Raw genomic sequence first — 16,367 nt, forward strand, 5'->3', positions numbered from 1 at the left:
TTTATGTGACTTGTTGAGCTTTTTGGATGTTTGTATCTGTCTGTTTCATCAAACTTGGGAAGTTTTCAGTCGTGGTTTTTTTTTTTTTTTTCAAATAGTCTCTTTCCCCCTTCTTTCTCTTCTTCTGGGACTTCTCTGGTACACGTGTTGGTTCATTTAGGTGTTCTATAGATTCTTTAGGCCCTGTTCACTTTTCTTCAATCTTTTTTTCTTTCTGTTCCCCAGACTCAATAATTTATCTTGATTTTTTTTTTTTTTTTTTTTTTTTTTTTCAGGCAGAGTTTTGCTCTGTTGCCCAGTCTGGAGTGCATTGGCATGATCTCGGCTCAGCATGCTGAGTAGCTGGGACTACATGTGCCCACCACCACACCTGGCTAATTTTGTATTTTTAGTAGAGATGGGGTTTTGCCATGTTGGCTCACTGCAACCTCCAGCTCCTGGGTTCAAGCAGTTCTCCTTCCTCAGCCTCCTGAGTAGCTGGGAGTACAGGCATGTGCCACCACACATGGCTAATTTTTTTGTATTTTTAGTAGAGACGGGATTTCACCATGTTAGCCAGGATGGTCTTGATCTCCTGACCTCATCATCTGCCTGCCTCAGCCTCCCAAAGTGCTGTGATTACAGGCATGAGCCACTGCACCTGGCCCACTTTTTTTTTTTTTTTTTTTTTTTTTAAGATGGAGTCTCACTCTGTCGCCCAGGCTGGAGTGCAGTGGTGCAATTTCGGCTCACTGCAAACTCCGCCTCCTGTGTTCAAGCGATTCTCCTGCCTCAGCCCCCCAAGTAGCTGGGACTACAGGTGTGTGCCACCACACCCGGCTAATTTTTTGTATTTTTAGTAGAGATGGGATTTCACCATGTTAGCCAGGATGGTCTTGATCTCCTGATCTCATGATCTGCCCACCTTGGCCTCCCAAAGTGCTGGGATTACAGGTGTGAGCCACCGCGCCCAGCCCCGGCCCGCTATTTTTAAGTAATGGTGACTTACTAGTGATGAGAAGAGCAAGTAGGAAGAGAACATTGAAACATTAAGTGATTAAAACAAAAACAAACAAACGAACAAAAACTTCTGTTGTATTACAGATGAGTTTGGCTGCAAGTAAGAGAAACCCCAAGCAACAGCAGCTTCACCATGCAAGGGGTTTATTTTTCTCAAGTCATAAGAAGTCTAGAGGTAGGCTGCTGGCAGTAGTTCCCGGCCTCAGTGACATAAGGGCTTAGGTCCATGTTACTTTTTGGCCTTTTCTCATTACATAGGATGCCTTTTGTAGCTCCAAGTATCATATTCATGATCAAGGCAGGAAATGGAGGAAAAGGACAGTGCCAACCACAACTTTTCCTTTTGTCAGGAAAGCGTTTTTCCTAGAAGCCTTCAGCAGACTTTTGTTTATATCCTCTGTCACATAGCCACCTCTAGCTGGAAAGGATGTGGGGAGAGTGACCATTTAGCTTTCCCATCCCTAAAATTCATGGTGGCAAGGGAGAAGGGATTTAGCAATGGATGTTGTGTTAGTCATGCTTCAGTGTCCTTTTTGTATTGCTGATTTTCTTCCCTCTGAGAGATTATTTATCAAGTTCTTATATTCCTTCAGTTACTGGTTGATAATTGCCAATTTTATATTTAAGAAATAAAAAAGATTATTGAGTTTGGCATTGTGCCAGCACTTTATAAACATAATTTCATTTAATGCTTATAATAATCTTCTGATCAAGGTTGATTTTTATAGATGAGGCAGTAGATACTTAAAGGAGGTAAACAATTTTCACAAGATCATCCAGCTAGTAAGTGGCACAGCTGGATTTCAAATTTATGTCTTGAATTCAAAACCCTTATTTTCTTTGTCTTCCCCAGGATGCTTCCAGCATTTATCTTTTTGCCTTTGGGACATCTTCTTCACTGTCCGAAGCTTAGACACAGCATCCTTGTAGCAGCAGCATCTTTCTGCCTCTCCTAGAGAGTAGGTTGTGTTTGTCGCAAGCTCAGGATTTACTTCCTGTGAAGACAGCCTCCTTATCTGTTCTTATGTTTTGGATCTATCCCTTTTTGTCCCCTTTGATATATGCTTTATCTTAAACCTATTCATGTATTTCTGTACGGTTATATTCTGGTTGTTTTATGTATATTTTTTGTTCATCTTTCAAATAGTCCCTGCTGTGTTACAGAAGCACAGCTTTGAGCTTTCTGTTGTTGTGGGATGTAAAATAAATGGATGCAATGGGATGCAATGGGATCTTTCTCACATGAGCTCCTTGAGAGCAGGAACACTGATGCTCCTTCGGTTTCCTCCCTCAGCTTCTTAATAATTTATAAAACTCTGAACATTAAGGCACTCTTTGACCTTTTTACGTATATTGTAAGAAAACACACCAGAATTAAAAGGGATGCACTTTTAGTAGTTGAAGACATCTTTAATGGCCATTCTACTTCTTTTAATTCCTTCTTTCCCTGGGCAAAGTACTGTTAGTTCTCCTGGGCGCTAAGGTTTCCAGGCACCTTACTATTTTTTTTTTCTTTTCTTCTGGCTTTGTTCCAGTTTGTTAAAGCCTTTTATGAAATATGATCTCATAGCCAGGCATGGTGGCTCACGCCTGTAATTCCAGCACTTTGGGAGGCTGAGGCAGGCGGCTCACCTGAGGTCAGGAGTTTGAGACCAGCTGGGTGTGATGATGCATGGCTGTAATCCCAGCTACTCAGGAGGCTGCAGCAGGAGAATCGCTTGAACCCGGGAGACAGAGATTGCAGTGAGCCGAGATCACACCACTGCACTCCAGCCTGGGCAACAGAGCGAGACTCTGTCTCAAAAAAAAAAAATATATATATATATATCTCTCTCCAGAGTAGCGCAATATATTCTCCTTAGGGCCTGCTTTAGGACAATCTGTCCCTCACTTCTCTTGCTCTAGATTTTGTTCCTAAAAATGTTACCTTAGTTTGATCTTTTTTTTTTTTCTTGGTGGTGAGGAGACCAGGTTGCACTTTTTCTGTTTTTGTGTGTTTGTTTTAGCAGCAGTGTTATACTTTTACTCATTTTAGTTCACAGTTCCCTAAAATCTCTAAATATCTCCCATATAAGCACTATAGGTATTAATTTGTTCTCTCCCATCCTTCATTAGTTTTGGGGAGTACATGAAGAGTCTTTACAATTTAGTTCATGATTTTGGTTGTCAGAATCTTTTTGAATACTTATCCTGACTTCCAGCAGTCATATCCTTCCAGACAACCAGCCCTCCTGATGTTTGTTCCTTATGCTATCTTTCAAGTCATTCGTGAGCATATTAAACTGGTGGTCAGAGTTCCATAGATTACCCCTAGAGTACCGCTTTCCATTGACATTGATTAATTCATTGGTATTCCCTTAGTGTTTTCACTAAACCATGTTGGGAACCATCTGACTATGTGGATATTTAATCTGTATTTCTCTGTTTTTCTCATAAACTTGTCATAAGCAACTTTGTCCCATGATTCAAATTCTTTGTGGTTTGATTTAGCATTTCTCCTCTCTTTCGTTTATATTCTGCATATTTCACATTCTTGAATGAATATTGAAAGTAGATCCAGAAGCTTTTTCCTCCCAACTTTTTCTCCTAAAAAATTTTGTCACTTTCATTTTCCTTTCACCTAAATTCACCAGTTGTTAACATTTTGCTACAGTTGTATTCTCTCTCCCTCTGTGAAACCAATTCAAAGCAAGTTGCAGACATCATGAGACATCATCCATAAATACTTCATAGTGTGCTTCCTAAGAGCAAGGAGGTTCTCCTACATACCCACATTAATATTAGCACATCTAATACATTTAACATTTCTGCAGCAATCTTACATACAATAAAGTTCATATTCAGATGTATTTTCTAAAAAATGTCCTTTATTGTTTTTTTTCCCAATCCAACATTCAGTCAAGGATCATGCATTATATTTAGTTGTTATGTCTCATTAGACTCCTTTAATCTAGAATATTACTCCTTTTTTTTTTTTTGAGACATAGTCTCGCTCTGTCACCAAGCTGGAGTGCAGTGGCACAATCTCAGTTCACTGCAACCTCCACCTCCCAAGTTCAAGCGATTCTCCTGCCTCAGCCTCCTGAGTGGCTGGGACTACAGGTATGCACCACCACACCCAGCTAATTTTTGTATTTTTAGTAGAGATGGGGTTTCACCATGTTGGCCAGGATGGTCTCCATCTATTGACCTCGTGATCCATCCCCCTCGGCCTCCCAAAGTGCTGGGATTACAGATATGAACCACCACGTCCAGCCATTACTCCTACTTAAAAACAATTTTTGTCTTTCATGATGCTGACATTTTTAGAGTCCAAGCCAGTTGTCTTTTAATATGTTCCATAATCTGAATTTGTTTCTTTCCTTGTGAGATTCAACCTAAGCATTTTGGCAAGAAGGTGATGATATGTACTTCCTAGTTTATGACATCAGAATTCATGAGGCAGCAGGATTGTTTGAGGCAGGAGGATTGTTTGAGCCCAGGAGTTTGAGATCAGCCTGGGTGACAAGTGAAGACACCATCTCTACAAAAAATTTAAAAATTAACCAGGTGTAGTGGTGCACACTTGTAGTCCTACTTGGGGGGCTGTGGCAGGAGGATTACTTGAGCCCAGGAGGTCGAGGCTACAGTTGAGCCAGGATTATGCTGCTGAGCTGCAGCCTGGGCCACAGAGCGAGACCCTGTCTAAAAAAACAGATCTGTAATGTTAGTTTGTCCTTTAATATTATCATACCTAATAAAATTAACAATAATCTCTTAGAATCATCTAATACCCAGTCTATAGTCAGAAGATCTTGATTGTCACTATGATTTTTAAAAATAGATGATTATTCAAATAGTCTATATACATTATATGTTATATTTCTTAAATCTCATTTATTTTGTAATACGTTCCCACCCTTTTTTTCCAATGCCATTGTTTTGTTGGGAAAACGAAGTGATTTATTCTATAGTATATTCCACATTCTGGGTTTGTCTCCTACATTATTCTTGTTTATAAAAATCTTCAGTTCAACTTTACTGTCATAGGAAGTTGGGTACTAATTTATTTATTTATTTTTTGACAGAGTCAGGTTCTCGCTCTGTCACCCAGGCTGGAGTTTAGTGGCACTATCATGGCTCTCTGTAACCTTAAACTCCTGGGCTCAAGTGACCCTCCTGTTCTATGTTACCATGCCCAGCTGATTTTTACATTTTTTTCTGGAGATGGTGTCTCACTATGTTGCCCAGGCTGGTCTCAAACTTCTGGCCTCAAGTAACCCTCCAACTGAGCCTCCCAGAATGCTGGAATTATAGGATAAGCCATCGTGCCTGGCTTTTCCTTCTGTTACGTGAGCCTCTTAGCTAGCCATAATTATGATCAAAGCTTGTAATATTGTCAATGTGGAAAAAAGTAGGCATAAAGTGTTGATTGATCCCAAGATATCACCTAAGTGTTAGGGATTGTAGTACATTCCTAATGTTGGCCTTTTTTTCTTTTTTCTTTTTTAAATGTGCCTTTTCTCCTACAAGATAAAAAAATGATAAGAAAAAAAATCTCGTTGGTTAAGGTTCTAATTTAATTTGACTGAGCTTTGTTTAAGTTTTCCCATCAGTATATGCATGAATAGATTGTACTTACGTGGAATAAGCTGGAGACTGTTTAACCAGATTTGTGTGGTGCCAGGCACAGATAGATACTCAATGTCTTTTGACGAATTGTGTCATATTTTGAGGTTACAAGCTTTTCGAAGTTAGGAGTCTGTTTAATGTTCTTTTTTTTTTTTTTTTTTTTTTTTTTTTTGAGACGGAGTCTTGCTCTGTCACCCAGGCTGGAGTGCAGTGGCCGGATCTCAGCTCACTGCAAGCTCCGCCTCCCGGGTTTACGCCATTCTCCTGCCTCAGCCTCCCGAGTAGCTGGGACTACAGGCGCCCGCCATCTCGCCCGGCTAGTTTTTTTGTATTTTTTAGTAGAGACGGGGTTTCACCGTGTTAGCCAGGATGGTCTCGATCTCCTGACCTCGTGATCCGCCCGTCTCGGCCTCCCAAAGTGCTGGGATTACAGGCTTGAGCCACCGCGCCCGGCCTAATGTTCTTTATGTAGTGGCTTGAAAATAGTGAATAAGGATTTGTAAATAATGTTTCCATAAACACATTTGATTAAATCGTATTACAGTAATATAAAATTAGGAACTAAATTTTAAAATGTTGATGGTTATGTCTAATTGTGAAATGTTTTGATAATTTGACATTTTAAATTTTGAAATGACAATAATAATAAGTGGTTATATTTTTCTCCTTGTAAATCCATAGACATCAAAATTTACAAGCGCTTCAGATATTCCAGTAGAATTTATAAGAAGAAATGTTAAACTACGTGGACGATTACGCCGAATAACTGAGAATGGTTTAGAAATTGAACATATACCTATTACTTTACCTATTATAGGTTCGTTGAGAAGTAAGTAAGGTACAAGATTAATGAAACTAAATAACTATTGTGGTCTTCTTTTATTAGACGTTATTTATAAAATAGCAAAAAAAAAAAAGTCATTTTAATTCCTAATAACTCTCCATCATGAGAAAGTCTCAATTTTTGGCCTTATATATAAAGAGGTGCTTAATTTGGCTCAGATTTCCTTTCTTCTTTTGCTCCTTTTTTTTCTTTTTCCTTTTTTTTTTTTTTTTGAGACAGAGTTTCACTCTTGTTGCCCAGGCTGGAGTGCAATGGCATGGCCTCGGCTCACCGCAACCTCCACCTCCCAGGTCCAAGTAATTCTCCTGCCTCAGCCTCCTGAGTAACTGGAATTACAGGCATGTGCCACCATGCCCTGCTAATTTTCTATTTTTAGTAGAGACGGGGTTTTTCCATGTTGGCCAGGCTGGTGTTGGACTCCTGGCCTCAGGTGATCCTCCCGCCTTGGCCTCCAAAAGTGCTGGGATTACAGGCGTGAGCCACCACACCTGGCCCCTTCGTTCCTTTTTAAATTCAACTATTCAATCATTCAGTCATTCATTTCACAAATGTTGAGCACCTATTATGGTCTAGGACCTAAGCTAATTGTACAATGTTGGGTAAAACAAAGTTCCTTTAACCCTTGAAGCTTACAGTCTAGGTGGAAGATAGACAACAGACAAATGAAAAGTTGTCCTAAGAGCTACGAAGAAAAGGAGCAGGATACTAGGATAATTCAGGGTGGTCTTGGGCGTGGCAGTAATGGAATCTATACATATAGAGTAGTCAGAGAAGGCCACATTGAGGAATTGTTGTTTAATCAGGTACCTGAAGAATTAAGAGGAGGTTAGCTAGGAAGAGCATAGGTGAGAAAGAGCATGATGCTTTTGACAAGACATACCAAGACTCCTGTGTTTGAGACACAGGGAGGAATGGTGTAAGACAGGGGTATCCAATCTTTTGGCTTCCCTGGGCCATACTGGAAGAAGAAAAATTTTCTTGGGCCACACATTAAATACACTAATGATAGCTGATCATAATGCTTTAAGAAAGTTTACAAATTTGTGTTGGGACATATTCAAAGCCGTTCTAGGCTACATGTGGCCCACAGGCTGCAGATTGGACAAGTTTGGTATAAGATACCACTTTCCTGCTGCAATTCCCATTTCTCCTTGCTTCACATCAAAGCCCGCAGGTACACACAGACCTTCCTGCTGCTTATATGCATTCTCATAACCCTGTGCCTGGCTCTTTGCTTGGAGTGTCTTGGCCTGTGTTGAACATCAATTGATTCTTTAGGATCTGGCTCAACTGTCAGTTCTTTTGTGAAGCCTCCTTAACTGCCAGGCTGAATTAGCCTCTTTCTTTACTATACCCCACAACAATTTATGATACATACACTGCAATTATAGTACTTATTCACCTTTTTCTGCTATTGTTATGTATTTAGGTTTATATTCCTCACTGAACTGTGAGCCCCTGATGGGCAAGGATTTTTTCCTTTTCATTTTGGTATTCAAAGTCCCTAGAAAAATACTTACTAGCCAATAGAGACTTGGTAAAATTTGTCAAATGGATTAATTTAGTTCTATTTATGGCTCTTCTTAATATTCTGATTTTATGAAGAAAGGAGTTCCTTTTTAAAATCCCAAGGTGAACGAATATCACTCTCTTCAATAACGTACAACTGTAAAGGAACAAGATTGATTTTTCCCCACCAAACATACTTGATACAATTAATTCTTTTAGTAAACCAAAGAGAACTTACACAGTTTTAATGAGTGTTGCTCTCTGAAGAGAGATTACCAAGGATGGCCTTTTTTGACCATCTCAGCTCTAAGTAGGATTTACACTTCGCAAGTCCTTTAGCTTCTCAGTTGTTGTAATAATTTAAATCTCCCCTATCTGATAGTAATGACTCATCAGAGCTTAGCCAGCCAGATCATCACTTGTGGTTATCCAGGCTATGCATTGCATGTCTACAGGGGTGATAGTCAACAGAAATCTGCCTCCTGAAATCATGCAATGCCACAGCACTGTAATTGCCATATATGATTTTTATTATTAATGGGTCTCACAACAAATAATAAAGTGATTATGTAATTTGGTACATAGAATCTGAATTTTAGAGTCTAAGGGAGCCTTAGAAGTTCCTTAAATTCCCACTTTTCTCCTCCACTTATTTTAATATTTTCTACAGAGATTAAATGCCATCTAGCTAATAATGTTGAAATCAAAGCTAGAAAACAGATTTTCCATCACTCAGTTCAGAACTGCATGTTCTATAGACATGTAGAAGTTAAAGAAACAGATGATAAATGTCTTATACCTCTCAACAGATATTAACCACTACAAATGTCATGATAGTGCTAATGCCTGTTTTGTGACTAACATAAACTGCTTATGTGAAAAAGATTATTTTGCACTTTCAGACATGAAACCTATTTACCTGTAAAATTGTTTTAGAGCTAGAAAGTTGTTACCCAAACACCATTTTGAATGATACGATAAGTTGCTAGAGCATAGTCTTCATTTTAAAATAGTTAATTAAAAGCTCCTTATGTTCCTCTCACTATTTTTACTTCTTGATTTATGTAATAGAAATAGGTGTTTATTCTATTTCTGAGGAGGGCTAAGATCCAGGTCCTAAAAATGGAGATCATTCTTACCAAGAAGGTTTGGTTCAAATGACTCAACAGAGTAGTAGAGGCTGCATGGTGTAGTAGAACACAGATTGGTGTGTGAAGCTGTGCTCTGTTTCTGCTTTTGGTCTGTGGTTCCCACCACCATCAAACAAGAGAGTTATAAGATTTCTAAGACTCCTTTCTAATGGCAATTCTGTGCCACCTATCCCTTCTTGGTGTGTGTGAATGAGGAGGCACACACACACACACACACACACACACACAGCCTAAACATTTTATGAAGTGAAACATTTAGAATACTTAATTCCTCCAATTATTACTGAATGCCTGCACTGTTGCTACAGTCTCAGTACAGCGGCAAAGAAAATGGGCACACACTTACAGTAGTCATAAAACCTGCAGTCTAGTGAGGAAATTATTCAAAGGTTCTCTTATCCCTGATGGTTAAAAAAAAAAAATGTTTTTGACATAGGTGTAGATGATTCTGCTGTCATACAACTTCCTGTGTCTCATGAAGTTGTACATTGTCATGAATCCACTTATAGTATTTTATAGATCTAGAGTTATTTTAAAAAAATCAGTTTTTGTATTATGTCCTATCTCTCTAAAAACCTTAAAAATATTTAGCCACAAAGTTTCCCACTCATCTCATGAGGCAGAAATATAACAGACTCCCTAGTTGGGGTTTGCTTCAGTTTTCATCTTATGTCTATAGTTTTTCTAGATAATCATGATCCTTCCCTTACTTGACATAGTCACTATCTACTCCCTTCTGCTTCTCTGTGTATTTGAAACACCCAAGTCCCACCTTATATTTATTTATTTATTTATTTATTTTTATTTTTTTTTGAGACGGAGTCTCGCTCTGTCACCCAGGCTGGAGTGCAGTGGCCAGATCTCAGCTCACTGCAAGCTCCGCCTCCCGGGTTCACGCCATTCTTCTGCCTCAGCCTCCCAGGTAGCTGGGACTACAGGCACCCGCCATCATGCCCGGCTAGTTTTTGTATTTTTTTTTTTCAGTAGAGACGGGGTTTCACCGTGTTAGCCAGGATGGTCTCGATCTCCTGACTTCGTGATCCGCCCGTCTCGGCCTCCCAAAGTGCTGGGATTACAGGCTTGAGCCACCGCGCCCAGCCCCCAACCTTATATTTATTGATTGATTTTGAGACTGGGTCTTGCTCTGTCCCCCAGGCTGGAGTGCAGTGGTGCGATCACGGCTCACTGCAGCCTCCTCCTTTCAAGCCAAAGCAATTCTCTTACCTCAGCTTCCTAAGCAGCTAGGACTGCAGGAGTGCACCATCATGTCCACTAATTTTTAAGTTTATTTTTTGTAGAAATGGGGTCTTGCTGTGTTTCCTAGGCCCTTCTTGAACTTCTGGGTTCAAGACACTGGCCCACCTCTACCTCCTAAAGTGCTGAGATTACAGGCTGAGCCACTGCATCTGACCAAGTTCTACCTTTTTGATATGAGTTCTCTTGGCCTACTCCACTGGAGCCTAAGTTCTCCCCTCCTAACCAGCACCTACTGTGTCATCCCATCTATTATGAATTGGGCTTTATTTACTTATTTATTTTTGATGTTTGTATAAACGATTTATTGAAGGGCTGAGAATATAGAGGGATTCATGTCACAGTAACACAGAACTAAAAAATTCATAGGTTAGAAATCAAAGACCAGGTGGTGGTGGCTTTTGCCAGTATTTCCAGCACTTTGAGAGGCTGAAGCAGGAGGATCCCTTGAGCCCAAGAATTTGAGACCAGCCCTGGCAACATTGTGAAACCCTGTCTCTACAAAAAAATTTTAAAAATTAGCGATGGCTCATACCTGTAATCCAGCACTTTGGGAGGCTGAAGCGGGTGGATCGCTTGAGTCCAGGAGTTTGAGACCAGCCTGGGCTACATGGTGAAACCCTGTCTCTACAAAAAATACAAAGATTAGCAGAGTGTGGTGGTGCAGGTCTGTAGTCCCAGATACTTGGGAGGCTGAGACAAGAGGATTGCGTGAACCCAGGAAGCAGAGGTTGCACTGAGTCAAGATCATGCCACTGCACTCCAGCCTGGGTAACAGAATGAGAGCTGATTTCAAAAAACAAACAAATAAACAAAAAAATTAGCTGGGCCTGATGGCATGTGCCTGTTGTCCTGGTTACTTGGGAGGCTGATATGGGAGGATTGCTTGAGCCTGGGAGGTTGAGGCTACAGTGAGCCATGATCATGCCGCTGCACTCCAGCCTGGGTGGCAGAGCAAAACCATATCTCCACACCACACACACACACACACACACACACACACACACACAGTGGTTCACGCCTGTAATCCCAGCACTTTGGGAGGCTGAGATGGGCAGATAACTTGAGGTCAGGAGTTCAAGGCCAGTCTGGCAAATATGGTAAAACCGCCTTTCTACTAAAAATACAAAATTAGCTGGGGGTGGTGGTGGGGGTGTGGTGGCATGCGCTGGTAATTCCAGCTACTCAGGAAGCTGAGGCAGGAGAATCACTTGAGGCAGAGGTTGTAGTGAGCCAAGATTGCACCACTGCACTCCTTCCTGGGTGACAAAGAAACTGCATCTCAAAAAAATAAAAAATAAAAGTAACATTTGCTTTTTCAAAAAAGTAATTTGTTTCTGGAAGATTTATTTTTAAATTCTTATTGATCACATTATATTTTAAATACTCAATGGGGAATTTGCTAATTTAAAGGAATGGAATGACCTTTGTCAAGTAAATAATTAGGATATTAATACTTAGGTTGATAGTGTTTTATTAGATTAACGGACCATCCACTTCAAGGTTTTGGTCCCAAAAGCTTTGGTCTCAAAGACTATGGGGTTGACACAGGATTTTTTGGCTCTGCTTTGCCAGAGACCTCCACAGCTGGTGATGCCCCTGCCTGGACCTTGCTTGGCCCTGGGCTTGCCACAGGAGGTATTCTGCCCCCTTGGCCCGGTGGGCTGCACTTGGCTTGCATCCTGGTCTGGACCCTATGCTCATTTGCACTTGCCATTTAGTGGGTCATGATTCTTGTCCCACATCCAAGAATGAGGTTAGCTGACCGCTGGTGGGTGAGCAAGGCAAAGTTTTGTTGAGTGAACAAAACAACTGTCAGCAGAGAGGGTACCTGAGTTGTGTAACCCCACCCCCAGCACCTGAAGTCAGGTAGTCCCCTGCCCGAAGACAGGCAGTCTCAAAGTGTGGCTGAGTTTGGGGCTTTTTAGGCTCAGAATGGGTGAGTGCATGCTAATTGGTTTGCGAGTATGCAAAAAAGGCTAAAAAAAAGGGCACCACTAAAAGATGAGCATGACAGTGCAAAAACCAATTAGGGAAGGGTAGCTATATGTAAAATAGGTGAAGGGTGGGGATCAATCACAGGAAAGAGCACCAAACAAGAAAAGAGGTTCTCCGGGAGGCGGAGCTTGCAGTGAGCTGAGATCCGGCCACTGCACTCCAGCCCAGGCTACAGAGCAAGACTCTGTCTCAAAAAAAAAAAAAAAAAAAAAAAAAAAAAGAAAAGAGGTTCTCTATCCAGTCCATGGATTTATCTGAGACTTGTAGCTTGTTTTTCAGGCTTTAAACTGTTTTTGGTTTGAAGGTCAGGTTTCACTGGGCACCTGCCCCATCTGCCTGGGAATTTGACTGTCTCCTGCCGCTATCAGGATGTCTTACTGCAAGAGGATTGATGGTGTTGGCAACATTAAAGGGTTGGAGAGAGACCTCAGAATTTTCAGGCTTTCTGTAACTCATTATGTACTAAGATTTGATACCATTTAATCTTTGTTGTATGTACTACCTTAATCTAATTTGTGTATTTACTTTTTTTTTTTTTATTTTTTAAAATTTTTTTTTTTTGATACGGAGTCTCGCTCTGTGGCCCAGGCCGCAGTGCAGTGGCCGGATCTCAGCTCACTGCAAGCTCCACCTCCCGGGTTCACGCCGTTCTCCTGCCTCAGCCTCCCGAGTAGCTGGGACTACAGGCGCCCGCCACCTCGCCCGGCTAGTTTTTTGTATTGTTTAGTAGAGACGGGGTTTCACCGTGTTAGCCAGGATGGTCTTGATCTCCTGACCTCGTGATCCACCCGTTTCGGCCTCCCAAAGTGCTGGGATTACAGGCTTGAGCCACCGCGCCCAGCCTGTGTATTTACTTATTGTAACACAAAGTTTTTGTAAAAGTATGATCATTCTACAAATACCTTATTTTTTCTTCTTCTTCTTTTTTTTTTTTTTTTTTTTTTTTTTTGAGACAGTCTCACTCTATCGCCCAGGCTGGAGTGCAGTGGCTCAATCTTGGCTCACTTCAGCCTCTGCCTCCCAGATTCAAGTGATTCTCGTGCCTCAGCCTCCTGAGTAGCTGGGATTACAGGCACGCACCACCATGCCCACTAATTTTTGTGTTTTTTTGTGTGTTTGTTTTTGAGAGGGAGGTTCGCTCTTGTTGCCCAGGCTGGAGTGCAATGGCATGATCTCGGCTCACTGCAAACTTTGCCTCCCAAGTTCAAGCAATTCTCCTGCCTCAGCCTCCAAAGCAGCTGTAATTACAGGCTTGTGCCACCATGCCTGGCTAATTTTGTATTTTTAGTAGAGACGGGGTTTCACCATGTTGGTCAGGCTGGTCTTGAATTCCTAACCTCAGGTGATCTACCTGCCTCAGCCTCACAAAGTGCTGGGATTACAGGTGTGAGCCACCACGCCTGGCCTTAAATTTTGTATTTTTAGTAGAGATGGGGTTTTACCATGTTGGCCAGACTGATCTTGAACTCCTGACCTCAGGTGATCCGCCCTCCTCGGCCTCCCAAAGGGCTGGGATTACAGGCGTGAGGCACTGCACCTGGCCTTCTTTATTTTGAGATAAGTTCTTGCCCTGTCGCCTAGGCTGGAGTGCAGGAGTGCAATTGCTTATACCTTTTGATGCTTCTCAAACTAAAATTCTAGGACACGTTTTAAGAAGCCTGTATCCTAAACACTTTTTTTTTTTTTTTTTGTCAAATACTATAACAGTGTTCTAGGCTATCTTCTTGAACTAAAGTTTTACTTCTTTCCTGGAGAATAGATGGATTTAACTTTATATTTTCAACCATTATGTAAGAGCTTAATGTATGTTAAATGTATAATTTTTTTAAGACACTAAGTTTGTTTTTGTCAGCTGTTATCCATTTTTGGAAAGTTATAAACTTTTTCTAAAGTAAAATCTTGTTATTAAAGTTACATTGGTTAAAATTCTATCAAGGGTTTGGGTAAATAGGTCTTCTTCATATTATGCTTCTTAGAATATCAATGGATAAAATCCTGTCTAGAAGTCAGTTTTGCAAAATGTATAAGCATAACAGTGTTGATGTATATCAATATTTGTTGAGAAGGGATGATATCTTCAATAAGTTAAGTGAAAAAGCAGTTTCTGTGGTTCTTTTGGTGGTAATAGCCCATATTATTAAACTGAAGGTCTATAGCTTTATGTGTGTATATGTAAAAATAAGCATGGGAGGTTGAAAAAAGAAGGTTAAATTAGTTAAATCTCACTTCCTGTTCTGAAGCTTACTGAAATGGATTTTTGAAGCCTGGGTGCAGTGGCTCATGCCTGTAATCCCAGCACTTTGGGAGGCCGAGGTGGGTGGATCACTTGAAGCCAGGGGTTTTGAGACCAGCTTGGCCAACATAACGAGACCCTGTCTCTACTAAAAATGCAACAATCAGCCGGGCATGATGGTGCATGCCTGTAATCCCGGCTACTCAGGAGGCTGAGGCACGAGAATCACTTGAACCTGGGAGGCAGAGATTGCAGTGAATCAAGAATGTGCCACCTTACTCCAACCTGGGTGACAGAGTGAGAGCCTGTTTCAAGAAAAAAAAAAAGAAAAAAAAAAAAAAGAAAAGAAAGAAATGGGTTTTTGAAATTACTCTGTTATGTATACTTGTATTGTTTTAAAAGAAAACTTGAATATAGAAATAATTGGGTCTCCATTTAGAGAGACTGGGTATTTATAAATAATATATTTGTTTGTGTTTTGGAGGCCAAATGACTGGAATTTGCTTTTACAACATGCTGTGAAAGCTGAACTCTTTTCTACCTCACCTTTTTAGAGGAGCCATGTGGTGCTTTGCTGGTTAAGCTGGCTGGAGTAGAACTCACTGAAACTGGGAAGGCATGGTTACAAAAAGAGCTAAAACCTTCCCAATTACTATGGTTCCAACTTCTTGGAAAGGAGAATTCAGCACTCTTTTGCTATCTTTTAGTGAATAAGGTAAGCAGTGTGAAGAAACAACTAGCAATATCTTATTCTTCTTATTGCTTATGTGTAAACACTTATTTAACTAGAACTTTGGATATATAATGGGACTGACTTTTTTTTTGCTTTTTTAAACTGCTACGGATAGTGATTATGCATAGAGAACTAGGTGTCTTATATACAAATTTTATTTTAGTTATATATGTAATATATGTTTATTATAGAAAAAATAAAATTAGGAAAAAAGAAAAACTTCAAATTATTATTTATTATTATTATTTATTTATTTATTTTTAGATGGAGTCTTACTCTGTTGCCAGGCTGCAGTGCAGTGGCACGATCTTGGCTCACTGTAACCTCCACCTCCCGGGTTCAAGTGATTCTCCTGCCTCAGCCTCCCGAGTAGTTGGGACTACAGGGGCCCGCCACCATGCCCAGCTAATTTTTGTATTTTTAGTTGAGATGGGGTTTCACCATGCTGACCAGGATGGTCTTAATATCTTGACCTTGTGATCCACCCACCTCGGCCTCCCAAAGTGCTGGGATTACAGGCATGAGCCACTGCGCCTGGCCTATTATTTATTATTATTATTTTTTGAAACAGAGTCTCACTCTGTTGCCCAGGCTGGAGTGCAGTGTCATGATCTTGGTTCACTGCAACCTCTACCTCCCAGGTTTAAGCAATTCTGCTGCCTCAGCCTCCCAAGTAGCTGGGACTAGAGGTGCACACCACCACGCCTGGCTAATTTTTTGTATTTTTAGTAGAATGAAGTTTCGCCATGTTGGCCAGGCGCGTCTCGAACTCCTGACCTCAGGTGATCCGCCTGCTTCAGCCTCCCAAAGTGCTGGCATTACAGGCATGAGCCACCATGGCCATAAACTTCAAATTATTAATGACTCTGGGCATTGCTAATTTAGGAAGTATCATTATATGTTTGTTTATGTATGGGTATATTACATCATGCTTGTTACTATAAACCACTTGTTGAGTGAGGCTTGTCAGCTGGAAACTACAAACAGCCAGGGTGTTTCCTGAGGGTTTGCTTAGTCTGGTCCAATATGTTGTTG

At 40.8% G+C, this 16,367-nt stretch overlaps 1 protein-coding gene and 1 long non-coding RNA gene across 4 annotated transcripts in view; both read left to right on the plus strand.

Annotated features, from left to right (window-relative positions):
• The window catches only part of C15H3orf33 (chromosome 15 C3orf33 homolog), a 44,207-nt gene that overhangs the window by 24,010 nt on the left and 3,830 nt on the right, over positions 1–16,367 (plus strand). For all 3 annotated transcript variants that reach the window (XM_008008627.3, XM_008008626.3, XM_073023502.1), the window contains 2 exons: positions 6,292–6,439; positions 15,154–15,314. In XM_008008627.3, the coding sequence (XP_008006818.2) occupies positions 6,292–6,439; positions 15,154–15,314 (309 nt within the window). The remainder of the gene's footprint in view (positions 1–6,291; positions 6,440–15,153; positions 15,315–16,367) is intronic.
• On the plus strand, positions 6,462–14,552 carry LOC140713477 (uncharacterized). The gene is made up of 2 exons (XR_012095563.1): positions 6,462–12,475; positions 12,595–14,552. It is a non-coding gene; the product is annotated as an uncharacterized lncRNA (long non-coding RNA).

The sequence above is a fragment of the Chlorocebus sabaeus genome, chromosome 15, assembly GCF_047675955.1.
Source record: "Chlorocebus sabaeus isolate Y175 chromosome 15, mChlSab1.0.hap1, whole genome shotgun sequence".
NCBI lineage: Eukaryota > Metazoa > Chordata > Mammalia > Primates > Cercopithecidae > Chlorocebus > Chlorocebus sabaeus.